At 39.9% G+C, this 24,908-nt stretch overlaps 1 protein-coding gene across 1 annotated transcript; it reads left to right on the forward strand.

The window, feature by feature from the left end:
• The first annotated feature begins 224 nt into the window (after positions 1 to 224).
• Positions 225 to 23,545, forward strand: LOC138765306 (fibronectin type III domain-containing protein 7-like). Its single transcript, XM_069942351.1, has 12 exons — positions 225 to 231; positions 1,456 to 1,716; positions 2,720 to 2,980; positions 3,086 to 3,340; positions 3,704 to 3,964; positions 7,596 to 7,856; positions 8,324 to 8,578; positions 9,078 to 9,338; positions 9,442 to 9,702; positions 16,841 to 17,101; positions 22,877 to 23,137; positions 23,262 to 23,545. Exons 1-12 carry the CDS (start codon positions 225 to 227, stop codon positions 23,543 to 23,545), a joined length of 2,889 nt encoding a protein of 962 aa, XP_069798452.1.
• The last annotated feature ends 1,363 nt before the right edge of the window (positions 23,546 to 24,908 follow it).

Raw genomic sequence — 24,908 nt, forward strand, 5'->3', positions numbered from 1 at the left:
TAGGCCAGTGAGCCTGACATCAGTAGTTGCTAAATTATTGGAAGGTATTCTAAGAGATCAGATATACAATTATTTGGAAACCCAGGGACTGATTAGGGTAAGTCAACATGGCTTTGTGCTTGGTAGGTCATGTTTAACCACTTTTATTGAGTTTTTCAAGGAGGTTACCAGGAATATTGACAAAGTCCACATGGACTTTTGTTAGGCCTTTGACAAGCTCGCACATGGGAGGTTAGTCAAGAAGGTTCAGGCACTCAGTATACATGGTGAAGTAGTGAATTGGATTCAACATTGGCTGGATGGGAGAAACCAGAGATTTGGATGATTGCTTCTCAAACTGTGACTAGTGGTGATCCTCAGGGATCTGTGCTGAGAGATTGTTGTTTGTCATCTATATCAATGATCTGGATGATAATGTGGTAAACTGGATCAGCAAGTTTGCAGATGACACTAAGATTGGAGGCATTGTGGACAGTGAAGAAGGCTTTCAAAATTTGCAGAAGGATCTGAAAAATGGCAGATATTGTGTGCAGTTTGGGTCACCTAACTATAGGAAAGATATCAATTAGATATAAAGAGTGAAGAGAAGATTTGCTTGGATGACTTCAGGAACTGAGTTACAGGGAAAGGTTAAACAGATTAGGACTTTATTCCCTGGAGCATAGAAAATGAGGGGAGATTTGATAGAGCTATTTAAAATTATGAGGAGGGTAGACAGAGTAAATATAGATAGACTTTTTCCACTGAAAGCAGGTGAGATAACAAACCAAAGGACATAGGTTAAGGGTGAATGGGGAAAACTTTATGGGGAACATGAGGGGGAACTTTTTCCACACAGAGAGTGGTGGAAGTGTGGAATGAGCTGCCAGCTGAGGTGGTGAATGCAGGCTCATTTTGAACATTTGAGAAGAATTTTGGACAGGTAAATATATGGGAGGGGTATGTAGGGATATGGACTGGGTATCGTTCAGTGGGACAGAAAAATGGTTTGGCACAAACTAGAAGGGCTGAAGGGGCCTGTTTCATGCTGAAATTGTTCTGTGGTTTTATGGTTCCAGCAGGATGCTTTCAATCTTTATTTTACCACCAAAATGTATTGCCTTGCAGTAATTCATCTTGTATGAGCCACATGCAGACCATTTGCTCAAATGATTTCTGCCTTCCTAGAATCTGTTACATTTTTCACTGCAAGGCTAACTGGAAAGATCAAATTATCATGTTCCCTTAACTGAGGTGTTGAGAACCAGGAGGCTCAGAATAAGGATCAGCTATTCACCACTTGAGTTCTTAAAACATTTATTCTCCCAGTAGATTCTGAGGCTTTAGAATCATCTATCCAAGACTGAGCAGCAAAATAATCTTTCATTGTTAATAGAACTTTTACATTTTTAATCCCTATTTGTATATTCAGATCTGTGAATTTAAATTAAATTTGTTTTACTTAATATTTCTCAGCTCCCTGCAGTCCCCAGAATGCCAGTGCTCATTTGGACTGTGACACACACACAACGACAGTGTGGTGGGAGCTGAGTGATGGTGCCGTGTTCTACACTGCCATAGCAGAAGGAATGGAAGGAGACAGGTACTCGTGCAATGCAACAGAAGCAAACTGTGAGATCATGGGGCTCCCGTGTGGCCAGATGTACAGTATAACTGTGTTAGCAATGGACGAGAACTGCACCAGTTTACCAAGTCCAGCTTTTGAAATTCAAACAGGTATGATTACCTTCAATTATGTAAAAAACAGAAATAACCAATCATCAGAAATCATTTAAATCAGCATTGTATAATGAAATTGCATGTTAACCAGCAAAAATAACCTACTGTACTTCAAAAGCATGTTATTATACCTTCAATTGTAGATACATATGCACATGGCCTATATCTCAAACATACATAAAAAATTTTAAAACTACATAGTAAATATTGATGCTTGGGGACCAAGATGCAACATGATAATTCAACATTATTACTTTTGTGTTTGTTGAAGTTGTGGGAATTTGTTAGCTTAAATTTGACAGGTGATGTTGTTTTCATATATTATTTCCCTTGAATAATAATAAAATGCAGCGAATGTATTTACAAAGTAATTAAGATCAGCAGGTGGTGAACTGTGCTCATCTTGCAATAAACATTACCAAGCAGCATAATTCAGAAATTGCATTTTATGGGCTGCCAATCCCAAAATTTCTTCCTTGGATACAAAAGGGATCAGAGTATTTCACATTACAGCATTGCTCACATTAACTGATATATTTACCTACAGCTGTTAGAACCACAGAACACTTCAGCACAAAAGTGACCCTTTAGCCCATCTAGTCCATGCCAAACTATTTATTCTGCCTAGTCCCATCAATCCCATAGCCCTCCATAAATCTCCCATCCATGTACCTATCCAATCTTCTTTTAAATGTCGAAATCAAACCCACATCCATCAATTCCACAGGTAGCTCAATCCATACTCACCTTTTTAGTGAAGAAGTCTCCCCAATGTACCCCTGAAAAATTTCAGCTTTCACCCACTCTTCAAGTCCCAGCAACATCTTTGTCAATGTTCTCTGCCCTCTTTCGATCTTATTCAAATCTTTCCTGTAGGTTGATGACCAAAATTCTTGCAAGAACTTGTTAAATAGATTTAATAATAGAACATGAAATTCACTATGCAGAATTAAATTCACAATTGTTTAAGGATTCTTTTTTTGCTTTCTCCCTTGTACAGTCCCTTGTATCCCACAGAATGTGGTAGCTCACATCAACTGTGAAAATAACACTGTGTCAGTGTTTTGGGATCCCAGTAATGGCTCAGAGTCATACCAAGTAACTGCACAAGGAACCAATGGCCATTGGGCCTCCTGCCAAACAACAGGCAGTGAATGTGAGGTCTCCGACGTGTATTGTGGACTGAACTATTATATAACTGTACAGTCAATCTGCGTGGAGTGTAACAGCTCACAAAGCTCTGCTTTGACAGTTAAAACAGGTAATTCATGTGAATTATATAGAACCATGTCTAAAATTAACGTATTATATGGATGTTGCTTCTCATGTATTATTCAGTCTATATTTATGAATTTTCTTCTTGCAGTACCATGTGTCCCCCAGAATGTTGACGCTCACATCGACTGTGATGATGGACATATGTCAGTCTCCTGGGGGTTCAGTAAAGGAGCAATATCATACATTGCTACTGCAGAAGGAAGCAACATGCAGCAATGCAGCACCAATGATACACTGTGTGATATCACTGACCTGTATTGTGGAGAGACCTACACTGTCACAGTCCATGCACACGATGAGACATGTGATACTGTTGAAAGCCCTTCCATCACAAGGAGAACAGGTAACTGCAGAGATGTGCAATTTCCCTGAATCACAAATTTCTCTGTCAATCACACTCATCATTTCTGCACCAGATTGCTCTGTAGAAATATCCTGAAATACATTTTCTCAGTATGATTTTGTAAATGATAACCTGTAGGTTAAACTAACAGTCTTTTATTAAACAAATCTGCTTGCTTATTAACAGGCTACAGCTTCAAGGCAATTCAAAATTTAAAATGCAATGTCTGAGTCAAAGGCAGTTGGTCAATTGTATAATTCCATAGTGGGTGTACACCCAACAATATAGAAACACATACTGAACATTTGATTAAAGATTTGGGTTATTTAAATAACTGCTCTTCATCCACTGTTTTCTTTTCAGTTTCGTGCATCCCACAGAATCTGGATGTGCAGCTGGACTGTGACACAAACGATGCTTCAGTGCTGTGGAGCCACACGAGAGGTGCAGTGTCTTACTCTGCAACAGCAGAAGGAAGTGATGGGCACACAGTGTCCTGTGAGACATCCAAGAAAGAATGTCAGATAACTGAGCTACACTGTGGACAGATGTATAATTTAACTCTGACAGCACTGGACGGAGTGTGTGACAACTCACAAAGCCCCCTGTTTGTGTTCAACACTGGTAGGACCTTTGTTTGACTTTGTTGCTTTAAAAACTAACTGTAAAATTTTCCATGACTTTTACACTTGCAATGCACCTGTTACCTATCGAAATACCACATCACATTGAGATAGAAAACTGTTAGAGGTAACCGCAAACAAATCCATGCTATACTGTGCAATATATGGTGGGTAGTCATGTATGAACATTATTGAAGAAAATTGGCAGCTACTTTTCATGTTCCATGCAATATAAGTGCAGAGGAAGGCTGTAGATGGAGCTCTCGAGAGTGCAATAATTGAATGACTTACTAAATTGTAAATACTGTAAAACTTCACTGATCCACTACTTGATTGTTGTGAAATTCTCATGGTTTGGCATCTGCCACACCAGGTGATGTTTGCCATGCTTCCCTTTAGCTCAAATGTGCCTAATTCCTACACTTCCCTTTAGTTCCTGCCATCCCTTCTAATTCACTTGAACCCAATTTCATAGCTCCTTTTTAATCTATTGGCAGCAGGTATCGTTCTAGTTCCTCACTCACCTGTTCTCAGTTCTCCAGCTCTCTTTAATCGCATTGGGTCATGTTTGCCATTCTCCCTTCAAACTCACCAGGATCCTTGCTTCTGCACTCATTTTAAACTGATTTCCCCATCCTTGCTTTCAATATAAACTTACAGAATTGGTTGTGCTGGTGTCTTCTTCTTTCTTTGGCTTGGCTTCGCGGACGAAGATTTATGGAGGGGTAATGTCCACGTCAGCTGCAGGCTCGTTTGTGGCTGACAAGTCCGATGTGGGACAGGCAGACACGGTTGCAGCGGTTGCAAGGGAAAATTGGTTGGTTGGGGTTGGGTGTTGGGTTTTTCCTCCTTTGTCTTTTGTCAGTGAGGTGGGCTCTGCGGTCTTCTTCAAAGGAGGTTGCTGCCCGCCGAACTGTGAGGCGCCAAGATGCACGGTTGGAGGCAATATCAGCCCACTGGCGATGGTCAGTGTGGCAGGCACCAAGAGCTTTCTTTAGGCAGTCCTTGTACCTCTTCTTTGGTGCACCTCTGTCTCGGTGGCCAGTGGAGAGCTCGCCATATAACACGATCTTGGGAAGGAGATGGTCCTCCATTCTGGAGACGTGACCTACCCAGCGCAGTTTGATCTTCAGCAGTGTGGATTCAATGCTGTCGGCCTCTGCCATCTTGAGTATTTCGATGTTGGAGATGAAGTCGCTCCAATGAATGTTGAGGATGGAGTGGAGACAACGCTGGTGGAAGCGTTCTAGAAGCCGTAGGTGATGCCGGTAAAGGACCCATGATTCGGAGCCGAACAGGAGTGTGGGTATGACAACGGCTCTGTATACGCTAATCTTTGTGAGGTTTTTCAGTTGATTGTTTTTCCAGATTCTTTTGTGTAGTCTTCCAAAGGCGCTATTTGCCTTGGCGAGTCTGTTGTCTATCTCGTTGTCGATCCTTGCATCCGATGAAATGGTGCAGCCGAGATAGGTAAACTGGTTGATCGATTTGAGTTTTGTGGGCCCGATGGAGATGTGGGGGGGCTGGTGTAATTATAGAATAAAACCCATGATCCAGAAAATCTATGTTAGTTTGACACAAAGTCCTGGATGTACCAGACAATTAGACATATGAAATTCCACCCAACTCTTAATATATTAGATTATTTTTAGAGTCTTTTAGTGACTCTAAACAAAGCCCTGGAACTCATGGACAGCAAAGACGCATACATCAGGATGCTCTTTATCGATTACAGATCAACATTCAACACTATCATCCCCTCAAAACTGATCAGCAAACTCCAAGACCTGGGCCTCAATACCTGTGTAATTGGATCCTGGATTTCCTCACCTCAGGACAACAATCAGAGAGGATTGGCAAGAACTTCCTCTCCACAATCTCCATCAGTACCAGAATACCACAGGGCTGCATTCGTAGCCCCCTGCTCTACTCACTAAATGCCTATGACTGTGTGACTCGGCACATCAATAACATCAGCTACATGGTAGTGTGTTGTATAAAAGGGGTTGATGAGTCAGGATACAGGAGGGAAATTTAAAATTTTGCTGTCTGGTGTACTAACAACCACCTCGCACTCAATGTCACCAAAACCAAGAAGCTGATTGTGGACTTCAGGAGGGGAAAACTAGAGGTGTATGATCAGTGATCATTGGACAATCAGAGGAGGAGAGAGTGAGAAGATTTAAATGTCTGGGAATCACCATTTCTGAGGACCTTTCCTGGACACAACACATGAAGGTCATCGTGAAGAAAGCACATCAGCATCTCTCCTTCCTCAGTAGTTTGCAGAGGTATGACATCAAAGACCTTGGCAAACTTCGACAGATGTGCAGTAGAAAGTGTGCTTAACAGCTGCATAAAGACCTGGCATGGGGACACCAATACCTCTGGGTGGAAAACCCTGAAAAAGGTAATGACACAGCCCAGCACATCACAGGCAAAGCACTCCCCACCATCAAGAAAATCTACATGGAACGCTGCTGTCAGAGAGCAGCAGCAATCTTCAAGGATCCTCATCACACAGGACAATGCAGCTGTTCTCACTGCTGCCATCAGAAAAGAGGTATAGTTGTCACAAGTCTTGTATCATCAGGTTCAGGAACAGTTGCTACCCTCCACCATCAGACTCATTAACAACAAACTCAATCAGTGACTCATTTAAGGACTCTTACTTTGCAAATTATTTAATATTGACTATTTATTTTTAGTAATCCAGAGTTTGCTCTTCCTTCTTGTTTATATTTCTCTTTCTTTAAGTATTTTTTTCTTGATTACAGTTCTTTTGGCACTACAGAGAAATAAAAATTCTGTCTGGCCCGCAGGAAAAAGAATCTCAGGGTTGTATGCGATGTCATGTATGTACTCTGACAATAAATCAGAACTTTGAACTTAATTTGAATTTTTCACTGGAACTAATTTATCATCATTCAGGTCCCTTGCCATTCAGTGTGGGGAATCATGTATCTCCATCCGTTACGATCTATGGCCCTCCAAATTGTAGTTGTTGCCTCCCCTGTTCTCCTTTGGTGAAGGCTCCATCTTTGAGCTGAGACCGTAGTCGATGTTGAGTCCACGATTATACAAGGAAAAAATACTGAAGTGGTTTCCCATTGCTTTCTTCAACTGCAGTGTTCATACTGTATGGGTATCCCTGACCATTGATCAGCAGATTCATCTGCCCAGTGTTTTTAGTTTTACAACCATAAATTCCAATTTGTAGAATCTACCTTTAAAAACCATCCACCATCTGTAATCCATGGCTTCACATGGCCCTGATTGGGAGGTTAAACAGGTTCTACACCTTGCCTAAGGGTGATGTGTAGACTATTGGATAGACGGGGTGCCCTACACCTCCTTTTGCTGAGCAATAGCGCAGCACCGACACTGGTGGAACCATTTGCATTGAATAAAACTTTATTTTCAAAGGTTCCAAAGAGAGATTTTCCTCAGTAATTATTTTTACAGCTGGTTAATTATTTTAAAGAGAGTTATTTGTTAATAATCAGTATAAAAATAAAATAGGTAATCTTATAAAGACAAAAATGATTATGCTGACATCATATATATAGAAATATTTGGATTGTAGACATTTCTGCTTTCCCGCATTTTGCTTGTGTTTCTCTACTTTGCAGCCCCTTGTACCCCTGAACACATTTCCACCCATCTGAATTGTGACACCAGGAGTAGGTCAGTGACCTGGGAGAAAGCTGATGGTGCCGTGTGGTACATTGTAACGGCAGAAGGACAAGATGGACACATTTCACTGTGTAATACAACAGGAACAAACTGTGATTTTATGGACCTCCACTGCAGTCAAGTATATTTAATATCTGTGATAGCGATGGACAATTACTGTCAGAGTGTAAACATCTCAATTTTTGAATCTGAAACAGGTAAACTTCCTCGAGTAAGTTATGTGAGAAATCATTAATTCATTGCTGTAACTGAAAGGCAGTTCTAAGGATTGCAATCTAGTCCGGTCACATTGTTTGTTTGGGAATTTATGGAGACTCTTATATCTCTCTCTGTGCTGATATAATTTAGCGATACATTGAAATGTTGGGTATGTCTTTCTGCATGGCTTCCAACATTAATCCTTTGTTGTAGTGACTTTATGCCTCTCTGTGTGAAATAGAAGAGATTGTTTTCCTTCTTCTATTTTCAAGTAAGTGACCCAGACCCCAGCAACAAAAGGCCTGATCTGAAAATTCAGACCCAGCTGAACTGAATGCCTCGAAGGACAATTTACATCTTGACTGTGTATCTCCATGGAAACAATTTTGTTATCAAAGGAAACAATTGAAACTTTACACTACTATCATTAACTAAATACTCTTTTGTCCCTCTTCCTCCCCAAAAGCCCCTTGTCCCCCACAGAACGTACAAGCTGATTGTGCCGCTGTCACTGCCTTTGTAACATGGGAGCCGAGTAGTCTCACAGTGTGGTACACTGCAACAGCTGAGGGGAGTGATGGGCACACAGCCACCTGCACCACATCTGAAACAAGCTGCCTCATCCCACATCTTTACTGTAGCCAAATATACAGCATTTCGGTGCTCGCGTTTGGAGAAACCTGCAGCAGCCTCCAAAGCTCCAGCTATGAAATTCAGACAGGTAATGCAGAAAGAGGGAATCTCTTAATACAGCACTACTTCAAAATGTTTCAGATGCAACAGCCATCACTAATCTGCTGTTACCAATTATTAGGAGAACAAGTTCAGGTTAACATGCTCCATATTAATCACCTGAGTTGGACATTATTCCAACCTTCTTATTTTAAAGAACCTTTCTATTAAATTTATGTTGGGTGGAATAAGAATCCTTTTCTCATGCCTGGCAACATTAATGCAAGGATTAAAAATTCAGGATAAACATTTTGGATACTTAGAATTTGAAATGGATCACAACCATAATGAGCCAGACTCTTGATCTGAAATTTCTTGGATACAAAGATCTGCAATGAATGGACAAATGTGGAATATTTGTGACTGAAGGTATTTGATTTCAGTGAGATGCCCAAAGTCCACCTGTGATTCAATATTCTGTGAATGCAGACAGAACCTTAGCAGTCAATAATTTCTTGACTTATATGTCTATATTTCATTTTCTACAGCACCATGTGCCCCAGATGAAATCATTGCCAATGTGGATTGTAACTCCAATCGAGTGGTAGTATATTGGGGCCGGTCTAATGGAGCCAGGGAATTCAATGTAATCGCGGAAGGAAGTGATGGACATACACACTCTCACAACACAACAGAGACACGCTATGAAATGCTGGATTTACACTGTGGACAGTCCTATAACATAACCGTTACAACACTGAGTTATGGTCGGCACAGTATTTCAAGTACTTCCATCCAAATCCAAACTGGTAAATCATGTCCCACCAGAAAATAATGTTGATGTTTAGTAAATATATGTATATATTTACAAGACGGCAAGAGAATTGATATTCACTTGTATTTTGTACATAGCACCATGCATTCCTGAGAATCTAACAGCTGAGCTGATTTGTGATTTGAATACAATATCCTTCTGGTGGGATGAGACTGATGGAGCACAGTTATACACTGTGACCATTCGAGACAGTCAAAGAGTCACGGCTTTATTCAACACAAGTGATGCAAGCGCTCAAATCCAAAACCTACAGTGTGGTGAATATTACACAATCTCTGTTCTAGCAACAGATGACATCTGCAGGAGACCCCAAAGTGCAGTGGTGAATGTACATGCAGGTATTGCTCACTTTGTAAAGCTTTATGCGATATGTTAGCAAGTGAAGTCTTGAAATCCAGTGACAGTACATTAATGTAGCTTTCCTCAGACTTATTCACTCCGTTAATGTTAAACTTTTAAAAAATATTAGATACTGCAACTTTGGAACATAGCCTCCAGATTTGGTGGGGTGGGGGGGGGGTGTGGTGTGGATATGAGGAGGAACTGCTTCTTTCAGGGAGTAGTGAATCTGTGGAATTCTCTGCCCAAGAAGGCAACACAGAGGCACATGTAGACCTTTGAATAGGAAAGGAATTATGGGTGATGGAGAATGAGTGGGTAAGTGGAGCTGAGACCATGGCCAGGACAGCCATGATCTTATTGAATAGCAGATGGCTTACTCTTGCTCCTATCTCATGTTCCTTCATAAATCCTGAGTGTTGAGTGTATTATTAAATCAACCATTGTCACTCCATTTTATTATTTGCCATCATGCCTGTGGTGATAGAACCACATTAGCCACACTCCTACCAGCCTACTGCAGGAGTCAACTACTGTACCTGCAGGTCAGCAACCTAGGAGGCTGGCTCAACTTGCCACTGTCAATCACCAGCCTGTATAAATACTCGAGCTGGCCCGCCCCCTTTGAGAGTCAGTCAGGCATGTGGAGCCAGGAAGGTACAGAGACCTTGTTGTGAACAAGTTTAAGCTGATTAAAGCCTTTTGTTCAGTCTACAAACTTTGTGTCTGAATTCTTCGCACCGCAGTGCTCACAATGCCCATGGTAAATGTTAAATTTTACCTCCAGCCTGGAATTACAAAGTTCTGAGTCTAATATGGTCAGGTATTTAAGAAATATATGTTGAATTAATGACCATCCTAACATTCTCCAATGTATTTATGTAATAATATTCTCTCATCCTTTGTGTCATAAGACCATAAAATTTAGAAGCAGAAGTAGGCCATGCAGCCTATTGAGTCCATTCCACAATTCCATCATGAGGTGATCCATTCTCCCACTTACTTCAGCTAGCTATCAATCTCTATCTTAAATACACCCAATGACTTGGTCTCCACAGCCATCCATGGTAGAAAATTCCACAGGTTCATCACTCTCTGGCTAAACTAATTCCTCTGTATCTCAGAATCATAATTTATTGTCATGAACATGTCATAAAATTTGTTGTTTTGTGACAGCATTGCAGGTTAAATATTGCTATAAATTGCATTTTAAAATAAATATATTAGTGCAAAAATAAGAGAAAGTGAGGTAGTGTCTATGGTCATTGTCCACTCCATCTCTGCTTTACATGGGTGCCTTTCAATCCTAAAGTTGTGTCCTTTTAACCATATAACAATTGCAGTATGGAAATGGGCCATCTCGGCCACACTAGTCCGTACCGATTTGTGAACTCCACTAGTCCCACCTACCTGCTCCCTGCCCATAACCCTCCAATCCCCTCACATCATGCACTCATCCAACCTTCTCTTAAATGACAAAATTGACCCTGATGCAACCACCTCTTCCGGAAGGTCATTCCACTCAGCTACCACTCTCTGAGTGAAGAAGCTTCCTCTAATGTTACTTCTAAAGTTTTGCCCCCTAACCCTTAACTTATGACCCCTCATTCCAATCTCACCTACCCTCAAGGGGAAGAGTCTATTCACATCTACTCTATCTATCCCCCTCATAATTTTAAATACCTCTATCAAATCCCCCCTCAACCTTCTATGCTCCAATGAATAAAGACCCAGTCTAATCAATCGTTCTTTGTATTCTAGATACTGTAATCCAGACAACATTTTAGTAAATCTTCTCTGCACCCTCTCTACCTTATTGATATCCTTCCTATAATTTGGAGACCAGAACTGCACACAATATTCCAAACTTGGCCTCACCAATGCCTTGAACAGTCACCTCCCAGTTCCTATGTTCTATGTTTTGATTTATAAAGACCAGCATACCAAAATTCAGTGTTTTCAGCATTTTCTGTCCTTATACCATCGATGACAAAACAGCCTACATGATTGGGATGCCATTCACCACTTTGAACATCCATGACCTTAATTATCCATGTGCCTCCACAAAATTCATTGCAGTTACTTGCCAAGACTACACTAACATTACCTCCCAAATCTATGATCTCCACCATCAAGAAGCTCAAAGGCTACAAGCACATGGGAAAGTCACCATCTTAGCCATCCCCTGAGTCACAAATATAATGCTTTTCTTCCATCATTGTTAGGTCTAAATCCTGGAACAGCCTCTCCAGTAACATTATGCGAGTTCTTTCAACAAAGGGACTGCAACAGCAGATCAAAAAGGCAGCTCACCATAACCTACTCAAGGCAATTAGGAATGTGTAATAAATGCCAGCTCTGCCAAACCCTGGAGAGAGAGACAGACAGACAAACTATTGCTAAAAACCAAGAATTTTCTATTGTCAAAAATGTTTGTTTGTGAAGCCCAGTGTTTTCTATTCCTGTACTACTTTAAGATTATTTCTCCTCACCTTTCCTTCTAAAATGAATTAACTGATACAGTCTGTTCTTTGTATGGGTAGCCATTATGTCCAAATGAAGTCTTTCACTATCACACTGTAATCAGCAGAATTTGTATTTGCTTATATAAAATGTCAATATATGAAACTAAGTAGTGATTGAAATCCTAACTCCACAGGAACACCATTGCAAACTTTTCTGCGAATGATAAGCAACCATTACCTCCATCTGTCAGTTTCATATTTGGGTTGTTTCCTGCCCTTTAATTAATGGATTCCATTTGTGCTAACCATCTTCTAATGTGGGACAAATTTAAATACCTTATTGGATCTCAGTTATAGGATCTCAATCAGCTTTGAAATGTTAGCTTGCTAACCATTTCCATGATTTTAGAATACATTATAACAAATTCCAATAAAATTATTGATAACCAGTAAGTTCATCTGTAATTTTATCTGAATCTACACTGATGTTTGATCCAATGTCTGACATCTATTTTAATTTTGCTATTTTCAGTTCCTTGTGACCCACAGAATGTCAAAGTGCAACTGGATTGTAATCTCAATACAGCACTGGTGTTGTGGGATGAGAGTAAAGGAGCTCTACAATACACTGCCATTGCAGAAGGAGCTGATGGGAATAACATGTCATGCAGCACAAGAGAAACATCATGTAGAACACCCTCGTTACTCTGTGGCCAGTTATATTCTGTGTATGTGGTAGCATCAGACTGGAATTGCAACCATTCTCTGAGTTCAGCTGTTGAAATTCAAACAGGTAATTCATTATTTTGTTGATTTATATGTAATCCAAAGAAGGTAATATCAGCATTTTCATTCACTAGTACAATGGAGCAGTGTATTGACATAATACACTGAAAAAGTATCAGTCATCCACACCATTCAATGACTTCCCTTAAATGTGTTTTATCATTCCAATTAAAATGAATTGCCTGACACTCATCCTATATAATGTTGTATCCTGCACATGACCACACTCTTCCTGACCTATCTTTACTTTTCTGGAGTTCCTGAAGATCTTCCTCACTTAGTTGCTATCACAAATTTGGTAAGTCAAGAGCTCACAGGTTAACTCAACATTTTGACTTAGCTCCTGGGCAGGGCAAATTATATGATCAGATGGAAAGGCAGTTTCATACACTACCTAACATTGATACTTTGGTTTATGTATAGAATAAAGTTGCCCAGAGTAAAAAAAAACAATTGCTAAAACAGTTGCTGTTTCATCATTGCATGTTGCCAAAATTGCTTGAACACCAATATGTCTTTTACAAACTTCCTCTTGAATGCCTTGTGTATCAACTTACAAAATCCACATGCTATAATTTTCCATCTAATCACTCTGAATATAATAAAACATGCCCTGAACTTAATAAATGAATGCATTTATCAATTAACAAATTCTCAATAATGTCAATTTAAATTATTTCAGATTAACCTTTCCTGATTAATCTCTCATAAATATTATATAGCAATGTAACCCAGGGAGACCATCAAGGCAACCTCTAGACATAGGAAATAGATGCTGTGTTTATTACACTGTAACCAGATCAAATCTTTTAGTTTTTGATGTCCATGACAAGTTCTCTTCATGTGTTAACAGGAAGAATTCATTAACAGTTTTATTCTAAAAGTTGTGGATTTAAGTAAAAGTACAGATATAAGACCCTAAAACCAAAAGACATAGGAGCATAAATAGGCTATAAGCCCATCAAAACTGCTCTGCCAATCAATCGTGAGTTGATCCATTTTCCCACTCAGTCCCACTGCCTGGCTTTCTCTTCATGACCTTCAATGCCCTGGCTAATTAAGTACCTCTGATCAATCTCATCCTTAAATACACCCATTGACATGGCCTCCACAATCACATGTGGCAACAAATTCCACAAATTTACCACCCTCTGGCAAAAAAATTTCAATGCATCTCAGTTCTAAGTGGACACCCTTCAATCTTGATGTTGTACCCTTTTGCCATAGACTTTCCCACCATGGGAATCAACTTTCTACATCTACTTTGTCCATGGCATTTTACATTTGAGATATTTCAATGAAAACCACCCTCATTCTCTTAAATTCCAATGATTACAAGCCAAGAGCTATCAGCACTTCTCATGATAACCTTTTAATTCCCAGAATCATCCTTATGAACTTTCTCAGAACCTTTTCCATCATCAGCACCTTGTTTCCTGATGAGGAGCCCAAAACAGCTCTCAATACTCAACATGAGGTCTCACCAGGGCCTTATAAAGTCTCAACATCCACATCCCTGTTCTTATCTTTTATTCCTCTTGAAAGGAATACCAACATTGTATTTACCTTCTTCAACACCAACTTAACCTGCAATTTTACCTTCAGGCCATCCTGCACAAGGACATCAGGTCCCTTTGCATCTGGGTATTTTCAGTTTTTACCCATTTAAAAAATAGCCTACTCATTTTTTTTTCTACCAAAGTTCCTACCATATACTTTCTGACATTGTTTTTTATTTGCCACTTCTCTGTCTGTTCTCCTAATCTGTTTGTCCTTCTGTTGCCTCCTATTTTCCTTAACACTTCTGACTCCTCCACCTACCTTCGGATCATTGGTCATTCATTCCATAAGCGAAATCATTAATACAGTATAAATATAAAAAGAAGCAGCTCCTTCACTGACTCCTGAAGAACACCACTAGCAACTGGCAACCAACCAGAATATGATCCCTGTATTTCAGATTTCAGATTCAGATTTATTGTCAGAGACATAAATGGCATCACATCCAACCCTGAGATTCTTTTTCTGTGGGCAAGGCAGAATTACCACTTGATGGTAATACAAAAAGAAACTCAGCGTATACATGTTAATAAATAAAGAATTGTAAAGTGATAACAAACATAAACAAACTGACTGTGCAATACAGAAAGAATTTTAAAAATCAATAAAGTTCACCTTTAAATGAGTCCCTGATTGAGTTGTTGTTGAGGAGCCTGATGTTGGAGGGGTAGCAGCTGTTCCTGAACCTGGTGGTGTGAGTCTTGTGGCACCTATACCTCTTTCCTGATGGCAGCAGTGAGAACAGAGCATGTGCTGTGTGGTGTAGACCCTTGATGATTGCTGCTGCTCTCTGACGGCAGTGTTCCCTGTAGATGTTCTCAATAGTGGGGAGTGTTTGGCCTGTGATGTCCTTGGCTGTGTCTACGCCCTTTTGCAGGGCTTTCCGCTCAGGGGTAATGAGACCAGACCACGATGCAGCCGCTCAACACACTTTCCACCACACATCTGTAGAAAATTTCCAGGGGTTTCTGATGTCATTCCAAATCACTGCAAACTCCTGAGGAAATAGAGGTGCTGACGTGCTTTCTTCACGATGTCATTAGTGTGTTCTGTCCAAGAAAGATCCTCCGAGATAGTGACACCTCAGAACTTATATTTGCTCACCCTTTCCTTCTGTGACTCTCCTTCCTGCCATTCAACCAATGGTCTACCTACACTAGTAAGTTTCTTATTATACTATCTGCTCTTATCTTGTTAAGATAATTAGGAACTCAATTAAGGACTCCTACTTGTGCACTTTATTTTTTTATTCTCTCTTTATTGCATGGTCAGTTTGTTTACAGTTCTTTATTTGTTTACATGTGTACAGTAGGTACAACTTTTTTTTTGCACTACCAATAAGTGGTTAATCTGCCTTGCCTGCAGAAAAAAGAATCTTAGGGTTTTATGTAATGTTATGAATGTACTCTGACAATAAATCTGAAATCAAATCAAAATCAAATCAAGCAGCCTCATACGCAGCACCTTGTCAAAGGCCTTCTGAAAATCCAAATACATAACATCCACTACATATCCTTTATCCATTCTGCTTGTCACTTCTAAGAATTTCATTGGGTTTGTCAAGCATATTTCCCTTAAGTAAACCATGCTGGCTTTGACCTACCTTGTTATGTGCCTCCAAGTACTCACCCTTGACAATTGAGTCCAACATCTTTCTAAACACTGGCGTTAGATAACCAGTCTCTAATTTCTTTTCTGCTGCCTTCCTCCCTTCTTAAAAAGTATGGTGGCATTTGTGATTTTCCAGTTCTCCAGGACCATTCCAGTATCTATTGATTCCGAAAGATCATTACCAATACCAACAAAATCTCTTCTGCTACTTATTTCAGAACTCGATGGTGCAATCCATCTGGTCTGGGAGACTTAACCACCTTCAGACCATTCAACTTTTTGGACACCTTCTCCCATGAAATAGTAACTGCACTCACTTCCCTTCTCTTCGACATCTGGCACACTTCTGATATCTTACACAGTGAAGACCAATGCAAAATACTTATTAAGTTATTCTACCATCTCTTGTTTCCCATTATTATTTCTCCAGCAACATTTTAATTGTCTTATAATCTACTTTCACCTCTCTTTTACTCTGTGTATGCTTGAAGACATTTTATATCCTCTTTAATGTTATTTGTTAGCCAAAATTCAGACTTCATCTTTTCCCTCCAAATATGTTTTTAGTTACATTCTTCAAGTTTTTAAAAATGTCCCAATACTCTATCTCCCACTAGTTTTTGCTTCCTTGTATACTTTTATGTTAGCTTTGACTTCCTTTATCAACCACAGTTGTCACAGATATGCATTTAGCCATTATGTTCTTTTTTGACAGCTCCCTGCAGTCCCCAGAATGCCAGTGCTCATTTGGACTGTGCAACACACACAACGTCAGTGTGGTGGGATCACAGTGATGGTGCCGTGTTCTACACTGCCATAGCAGAAGGAATGGAAGGAGACAGGTACTCGTGCAATGCAACAGAAGCAAACTGTGAGATCATGGGGCTCCCGTGTGGCCAGATGTTCAGTATAACTGTGTTAGCAATGGATGAGAACTGCACCAGTTTACCAAGTCCAGCTTTTGAAATTCAAACAGGTGAACAATCTTTCCTTTTTTTTGAAAACAAATAACACAAAGAGCACTAAAAATGTAAGAAAAAGATTGCACAACATGATAAAACAAATCTAACCATTGCTACAAACTGAATTGGATAAGTTAATCTTGCCAGATGAAGGATGCTTCTCATTTATGCTTTAATTGAGCAATGAGATGGGTGCTTTATCTTTTCATCTTGAGCCAAATGGAACAGTCCAACACTCATTCAAGTTGTATACATTGCTTTCTGGATTGTTTCAGTATTTGTTGCAGTTACAGAACTTTTTAGTTAGGAGATGATAGAAAGGTGGTGTTAATTTCATATAGAGTCCTCCTTTGTAATGGAGAGAAGTAGCGGTAATGTTCAAAGATTGATTCAAAGTGTAGTGGACAGCAAAATTAATTTTCCCTCCATTGACATATAGAAAGTGTTTTCATAGGTCGACACTGCCAAGGATCAGCTTTAAGTATATCACACAAATGTCTATCTGTACCAAGTTCCTTAGAATGCACTTAAGATGTGACCTATCCTGGACACACAACATCTCCTCACTTGTCAGGAAGACACAACAGTGACTGCAGTTGCTGAGAAGACTGAGGCAGGTAAGGCTGCCAACTACCATCCTGTCCACTTTCTACAGGAGCTTTATCGAGAGCATCCTGGCCAGCTGTATCACAGTGTGATACGAATGCTGTAGACCATTGGATCCAATGTCAATCCACAGGATCATATGAGTGACAGAGAGGAATACTGGGCTCTCTCCCTCCACCCAACCCCCATCAACTTTATCCACCAGGTTCGTTGTTTGAAGAGGGCTTGCAAAATCATTGAGGACCCCTTCCACCCAACACACAGCATCTTTCAGCTACTCCTATCAGAAAAGTGATACAGGAGTATCAGAGCCAGAACCAGCAAGGTGAGAAACAGCTTCATCCCACAGGCAGTGAAATTGCTGAACGACTGAATGGACTGCTCAGGCAAACCATCTGAGACTGCTATTTATTAAACAATATTTATTTTTGTTATATAGTCAGGATAATGTGAATTATTTTGTAACTGTGTAAGAATATGCACTTCTCACTATAGTAACTGTAGTGTACCACTGTGGAGCGTATTTATATGTATATGAGTGTGCATGAACAGTTTCCTGAGATGGTGGAAGACATCAGTAAGTAAAGTCTCTTCCGTTACTTGAAATTTGCATCTCTAAGTTATTTAAGAAGACTCCCAGTAACACAGAGACATAACATGGTGGCAGTGGTACAAGAGAACAGGACTAAAGCCATGCAATTGATGGACTGGGAGGCTGAAGATATTGTTGAATTGTTTAAAAAGTTTAGCAGAAGTGCAATTTAGCATTGAAAAGCAATTTTAAAAATGCCACAGCAGAGGAAAAGGTCAGTTATATACTTCTCTGAACAGAGGAGCAAGGCCTTGACTTAGTTAATAGCTGGGAGCTTACAAAATTGGAGAAAAATTATCCAGAGCAGATATTTGCAACGTTTGCTTCTCACCTTGAATCCAGGTCTAATCATAGAATTAAATGCTATGAATTTCAAGGTTTAATGCAAAAGACTGATGAAACTGTTAATAATTTCCTCACTAGACTAAATGTTGTTGCTGCAAGATGCAGATTTAAGATATAGAGGAAAGATTAGTTGATCTTTCGAAGTGCAAAAGTCTCTTATGGGAAAGGATAGTTTGAAGCAGGCCAACACTATAGACACAGCCAGAGCCTTCGAAGCCATGAGGATGCAAAAGAAATCCATATCTATGCAGACCCACTACAGAAAAGAGAAGGAAGGGTTGATACTATAAAGAACACAATCAGAAAAGTGTAAACCACCAAGACCTGCAGCAGACAACACCCCTTTGATGAGCCAAAGAAATGCCCTGCATACAGTTCTGAATGTAGAGTCTGTGATAAAGCAAACCATTGGGCAAAGATGTATAAGTCTGACATGAAGAAGACAGTAATACCAGTGAAGATAAAAGACAAGAAGAAGATCCACTACATAAAAGGAAACAACAATGAGGACTCCAACACCCAGATGCTGGACATAGAATTCATACACCTTCACAAGATGTCGGGATGAAAGACGGAAGCGAGTTGCACATAAGGATTCAAACAAGCCTACGATATTTAACTTAAAGGTGAAGCTGGATACTGGATCACAAAGGAACGTACTTTCACTCAGACTCTACCACCAGAGAACATAATAAAAAGGTATCCAAAAGACGATACATTGGAAACAGCAAATGTCACATTGACGGCCTATGGTGGACCATGATCAAGCAGTTAGGGAAGCTAAGATCAATGGCTGCCATAAGGAAAAGAACATCCTCTGTACGTTCTATGTGGTAGACACAGACGGACCAGCAATTCTAGGTCTGGATAGTTGCTGGGAATTGCAATTGATCTCTGTCAATTATAAGATTCAGATGAAGAAGATATCTAAAAGGATCAACAGAGACTCTCCATTGGAGAACCGACCTCCAGTCACAAACAAGTCTGAACTCATGAGCATGTACCTGAAATGCTTTGATGATTCAGTTGGATGCTTTGGAGACTTTGAATATCACATCGCCATAGATCCAAACTCCAAACCCATCATCCATGCTCCAAGAAAAGGTCCACTGGAGCTTAAGAAGAAGCTGGAGCAAGAACTAAAGGACATGGAAGGGATGCAGGTCAGAGCCAAAGTGACTGAGCTGACTGACTGGGTAAATTCCATAGTGGTCAAAGAAAAACCAAATGGCTGCTTGAGAATATGTCTAGACTCTAAAGACCAAAACCAAGCAATAAAAAGGAGTCACTATCCAACACTGACACTAGAAGACATCACAGTGGAACTAACAGGATCCAAAATCTTTAGCAAGCTGCATGCTAAGAATGGATACTGGAGAATGAAACTAGATGAGGAATCAACACCGTTCAATTCTCCATTTAGTCTTTACAAGTTCCTGCAGCTACCTCTCAATAGAAGATTGATGAGACCTACAGAGGGTGTAAAGGATGTCATTGGCATCACCAATGACATCCAGGTTTTTGGCAGAGATGGAAAAGCTTATGATCTTCATCTACATGAGGCCAGGGAGAGAACAAGAGAGACTGAAATTAAACTTAATGTAGAAAAATGCATTATAAAAGAGAAGGAATACCAATTCTTCATACTGGTGTACTCCCCTGATGGGGTAAAACCAAGCCCAGTGAAGGTTAAAGCCATTGCCGAGATGGAGCACCCAAAAGACAAAAAGGAACTCTGAAGTTTCCTTGGGTTGGTCCAATGCATGAGTTCCTTCATACTACAAATGTCAGACTTCACAGCAAACATCAGAGAGTTGCTGAAGGAAGACATGGAATTTCAGTGGTCACCATCACATCAGAGAAGTTTTGACCAGCTCAAAGAAATAATATGCAGAGGAGTGGAGTTGAGATACTATGATTGAGAAAAAGCCCTCACTCTGTGAGTAGATGCATCTAACAAGGCCTTGGTGCAACATTAGTACAACAAGGAAAACCAGATATGCCAATACTGAGAGAGTGCTGCTGGCAGTCATATATGGATGCGAGAAGTTTCACAAGTTTCTGTATGGAAGAAAGTTTATAGTAAAGTGATCATCGCCCAATTGAACACATCCAGAGAAAGAACTTAAACAAGGCACCAGCTAGACTGTAGAGATTACTACGACTGCAACACTACAACTTCGACTTAAAATACCTACCAGGCAAAGAGATGGTGCTTGCTGATACCTTCTCATGACTTTCCCTGAATGAAAAATATAAAATGGAAGACATGGGGATCAAAATACATCATCTCATCAATGTGACCAGTAATAAATTAAGCCAGATCAGAGAAGGAATCAGTAAGGATGATGTGTTGCAAATACTTTCTCAATAAGTAATGCAAAAATGGCCAGAGAGGATAAAGCAGATACAGCCTTCAATACCTCAATATTGGTCTACCAGAGATGACATATTGTTGGAGAATGATGTTCTGCTGGCTGGACCAAGACTGATTATACCTGAAACAATGCAGAAAGAGATTCTCCAGAAAATAGATGAAGGTCACATGGGAATGGCCAAATGCAAACTCAGAGCGAAGTCAGCCATGTACTGGACTGGTATATACAAAGACATCAAAAATATGGTGGCTACATGTCAAGTATGGCAAAAGTACAGAAACACAAAAAAAGAGGAAATGATTTCCATAGAAGTACCTGCCAGGCCATGGCACACAGTGGGAGCAGACTTGTTCACTGAGAATCAAGAGTGGTATTTAATAGTAGCCTGTAACTTACTACTCTAAGTTTCCATTTGTCAATAGGGTAAAAGACCTGAGAGCATCAACTATCTCTTTGCTGAACAAGGTATACCTGCACAAGTAATGTGTGACAATGGAACACAATTCCTATCCCATGAATTCAGAAAGCTGGCTGCAGAGTATTGATTTGTTATCACTACATCATCACCAGACTACCCCAAAGGTCATGGGTTCATTGAAAGACAAGTGTAAGCTGTGAAAAGCACACTAGTTAAGTGTCACAAAACAAAAGAAGACCCAGACCTATCATTACGAACAACACCTTTAAGGGCTGACATGAAGTCACTGGCAGAACTTCTAAATGGCAGGAGATATAAAACAACTCTGCCAAGCAAAATACACCCTCCAGAAGACGAGGAAGAAACCAGAAGAAGACTGGCTGACACACAAGAAGAAGGACACCAGCATTATAACAAACAGGCACAAACATTGCCCGAACTCTTCAGAGGGCAGAATGTGCATATTCAAGAGCCAATGTTGAAAACATGGACCCCAGCAAAGGTCATCAGAGAAGCTGAGCCACCAAGATCATACATTGTCAAGACAGACTCTGGCAATCCACTGAGGAGGAACAGAATTCAACATCTGGTTGACACAAGATGTGATGAAGCAGAAAGTTTTAATACCAGCAAAGCCTACAACACCAATATCAAGTGAAGAGTCCACAACCACTAATACCAAAACAACAACACAGCAGTTGTCAGGTAAAGTACAACAACCTACATCACCTACACGTGTACCAGCAACACAGTGGTCACAGCCAAATCCACAAGATGGCAAAGCAACATACTACCACCAGCGTGATATCAGTAAGAAGTATTTAAAAATAGTTGGATCAATAAATTAGTGTACAAATTCAGTTACTTAAGTTGTACTGGAAAGAAAATGATAAAGACCACTACATTTTTCTTTATTTTGAGAAGGAGAAATGTTATATAGTCAGGATAATGTGAACTATTTTGTAACTGCATAAGAATACACCCTTCTCACTGTTGTAACTGTAGTGCATCACTGTGGGGCACATACATATGTATATGACTGTGTGTGAACAGTTTCCTGAGATGGTGAAAGCCATCAGTAAGTAAAGTTTCTTCTGTAACTTGAATCTTGCATCCCTAAGTTATTTAAGAAGCCTCCCAAGTAACACAGAGACATAACAGTTTTTATATCTGTATATACGTACTGCATATGTATCATTTGTCTGTGTGTGGTGTCTGGTTTGTGTTTGCATGTTTTTGCACCAAGGACTGGAGAGCACTGTTTTGTCTGGTTATATTTGTACAATTGAATTATAATTATAAACTTGAACTTGTTGCAGCAACTTATTCAGCCTAAGTGAGCTATCATATTCACTACATCTCTAATACTGTGTATGTGATATTATGTGGCTTGTAGCTATACAATATGTTTACAAAAGTTTATAAATCTTTTCTGTGCTTCTCTCCATAGAGCCTTGCATACCACATAATGTGGTAGCTCACGTAAACTGTGAAAATAACTCTGTGTCAGTGTCATGGGATCCCAGTAATGGCTCAGAGTCATATCATGTAACAGCAGAAGGAACCAATGGCCATTGGGCCTCTTGCAATGCAACAGGAACTGAATGTGAGGTCTCCAATGTGTATTGTGGACTGAACTATTATATAATTGTGCAGGGAATCCGTATGGAGTGTAACAGCTCACAAAGCTTTGGTTTGACAATCAAAACAGGTAATTCTACGAGGTATATGATTATTAAATTCTGCTCACATTATGTCTATTTTATACTGTGTCTTACTATTATATGCCTCAATATGGGTAAAGTAGATTCAGTCTATCAATTTTGTTCTTGCAGTTCCTTGTGTCCCCCAGAATGTTGAAGCTCACATCGACTGTGATGATGGACATATGTCAGTCTCCTGGGGGTTCAGTAAAGGAGCAATATCATACATTGCTACTGCAGAAGGAAGCAACATGCAGCAATGCAGCACCAACGATACACTGTGTGATATCACTGACCTGTACTGTGGAGAGACCTACACTGTCACAGTCCATTCACACGATGACACGTGTGATACTGTTGAAAGCCCTTCCATCACAAGGAGAACAGGTAACTGCAGAATTGTGCAACTTCCCTGAATCACAAATTTCTCTGTCAATCACACTAGATCTAAATTCTGCAGTGGTTAAAAGTTGTTCTCCTAAGTATATTTCCTTGATGATTTCAATAAATAGCAACTCCATAAGATAACTCCCTTTGAGAGCAAATGCTCTTCATAGAACATTACAGCATAGTACTGGCCCTTTAACTCTGATGTTGTGCCGAACTAAATATCCCTACCAAAAATACTAAACCCTTCTTACCTTGTAACCCTCTATTTTCTTTTCATCCATGTGCCAGTCCAAAACTTTCTTTAAAAACCATATAACAATTACAGAATGGAAACAGGCCATCTCAGCCCCTCTAGGGGAGGTGTCCTCATAACATCTCACCCTTATAAACCGATCTAAGTGATCTCCTCTAATCCCACTTACCTGCACTTTGCCCATAGCCCTCCAATCCCATCACATCCATATACCTATCCAACTTTTCCTTAAATGACAAAATTTTCTTTGCTGCCACCACCTCTTCTGGAAGGCCATTCCACTCAGCCACCACTCTCTGAGTGAAGAAGTTCTGTCTCATGTTACTTCTAAACTTTTGCCCCCTAACTCTTAACTTGTGACCTCTTGTTTGAATCTCACCTACCCTTAAGGGAAAGAGAATAGGATAATGCCCTATTCACATCTACTCTATCTATACCCCTCTTAATTTTAAATACCTCTATCAAATCCCCCCCCCCCCTCAACCTTATACGCTCCAATGAATAAAGACCCAGTCTACTCAATCTTTCTTTGTAATTGAGATTCTGAAATCCAGGCAACATTTTAGTAAATCTCCTCTGCACTCTCTCTACTTTATGGATATCCTTCTTATAATTTGGTGACTAGAACTGTACGCAATATTCTAAATTTGGCCTCATCAATGCCTTGAATTGTCTTGAAATCACTTCCCAACTCCTATATTCTATGCTTTGATTTATAAAGGCCAGCATACCAAATGTTTTTTTTCATCACTCTATCCACATGAGATTCCACCTTCAAAGAATGGTGAACCATTTTTCCTAGATCTTTCTGTTCTTCTGCATTCCTCAATGCCCTCCCCTTCACTGCATATGTCATTTTTTGGTTATTTTTTTCCAAAATGAAGCACTTCACACTTTTCACTATTTAACTCCATCTGCCATCTTTCAGCCCACTCTTCTAAGCAGTCCAAATCCTTCTGCAGTCTCCGAAAACCTTCTTCACTATCCACAACTCCACCTATTTTTGTATCATCTGCTTATTTACTAGCCTAATTTACCACTCCATCATCCAAATCATTAATGTAAATGACAAATGACAAATAACAAGGAACCCAAAACTGATACCTGAGGCACGCCACTTGTTACTAGTTATCCAC

Source organism: Narcine bancroftii, chromosome 5, assembly GCF_036971445.1.
Source record: "Narcine bancroftii isolate sNarBan1 chromosome 5, sNarBan1.hap1, whole genome shotgun sequence".
Classification (NCBI taxonomy): domain Eukaryota; kingdom Metazoa; phylum Chordata; class Chondrichthyes; order Torpediniformes; family Narcinidae; genus Narcine; species Narcine bancroftii.

Coding starts and splice junctions, on each gene's coding strand:
- LOC138765306 (XM_069942351.1), top strand. Junction 3,341..3,703: donor TTCCATCACAAGGAGAACAG/GTAACTGCAGAG, acceptor TTTTCTTTTCAG/TTTCGTGCATCCCACAGAAT. Junction 9,339..9,441: donor TTCCATCCAAATCCAAACTG/GTAAATCATGTC, acceptor TTTTGTACATAG/CACCATGCATTCCTGAGAAT.